Source organism: Pundamilia nyererei, unplaced genomic scaffold (assembly GCF_000239375.1).
Source record: "Pundamilia nyererei isolate P.nyererei 1_Seehausen unplaced genomic scaffold, PunNye1.0 scaffold00090, whole genome shotgun sequence".
NCBI classification, from domain to species: domain Eukaryota; kingdom Metazoa; phylum Chordata; class Actinopteri; order Cichliformes; family Cichlidae; genus Pundamilia; species Pundamilia nyererei.
In genome coordinates, this window is record NW_005187491.1 from 1,896,691 (window position 1) to 1,897,369 (window position 679).

At 40.2% G+C, this 679-nt stretch overlaps 1 protein-coding gene across 1 annotated transcript in view; it reads left to right on the forward strand.

Annotated features, from left to right (window-relative positions):
* The window catches only part of LOC102207529 (uncharacterized), a 13,991-nt gene that overhangs the window by 11,237 nt on the left and 2,075 nt on the right, over positions 1-679 (forward strand). Inside the window, exon 12 of the mRNA XM_005739238.2 lies at positions 43-322. Coding sequence (XP_005739295.2) covers positions 43-322 — 280 coding nt within the window. The remainder of the gene's footprint in view (positions 1-42; positions 323-679) is intronic.

The window sequence follows — 679 nt, forward strand, 5'->3', positions numbered from 1 at the left end:
CAGATGTTGACAGTTATTTTTATCAGTTTATTCCTTTTGCAGGAGACAATCTTGCACTTGAAGGAAAAGCCACACAGTCATCGTTGTATGGATTTGGATTTGCATACAATGCCATCGATGGAAATCGTAACAGCAAGTGGGAAGAGGGCTCCTGCACTCACACAAACAACAACATCAGCCCCTGGTGGCGTCTTAATTTGCGCAAAACCCATAAAGTGTTTTCTGTTAAAATTATCAACATTGACTCCAACCCCGAACGGCTCAACGGAGCTGAGATTCGCATTGGAGATTCCCTTGACAACAATGGCAACAACAACCCCAGGTAGTTTAAAGACTGTTGACTTTTGAAGTCTGTTAAAATCTGTAAAAACACCTGGCAAGTTGCTCCCAGTACCGATGCCAGTTTCACAGACTTTGTGGAAACAACAGAAAAGCCGTTCAGTCTCACAAATGCCAGAAATTCCTTTTATAATATAATTTTAATTGCCATGATGAGAATGGTGGTGTAGACTTGTTTTACTATTTTAGCTCTACTCAAGTGTAGAAACTACCCAAAACAAAACACAAAAACATGCATGTGTAGTCCTCCAACAAACCTGAACTGAAAAGTGTATACAGGGAGTGCAGAATTATTAGGCAAATGAGTATTTTGTCCACATCATCCTCTTCATGCATGTTG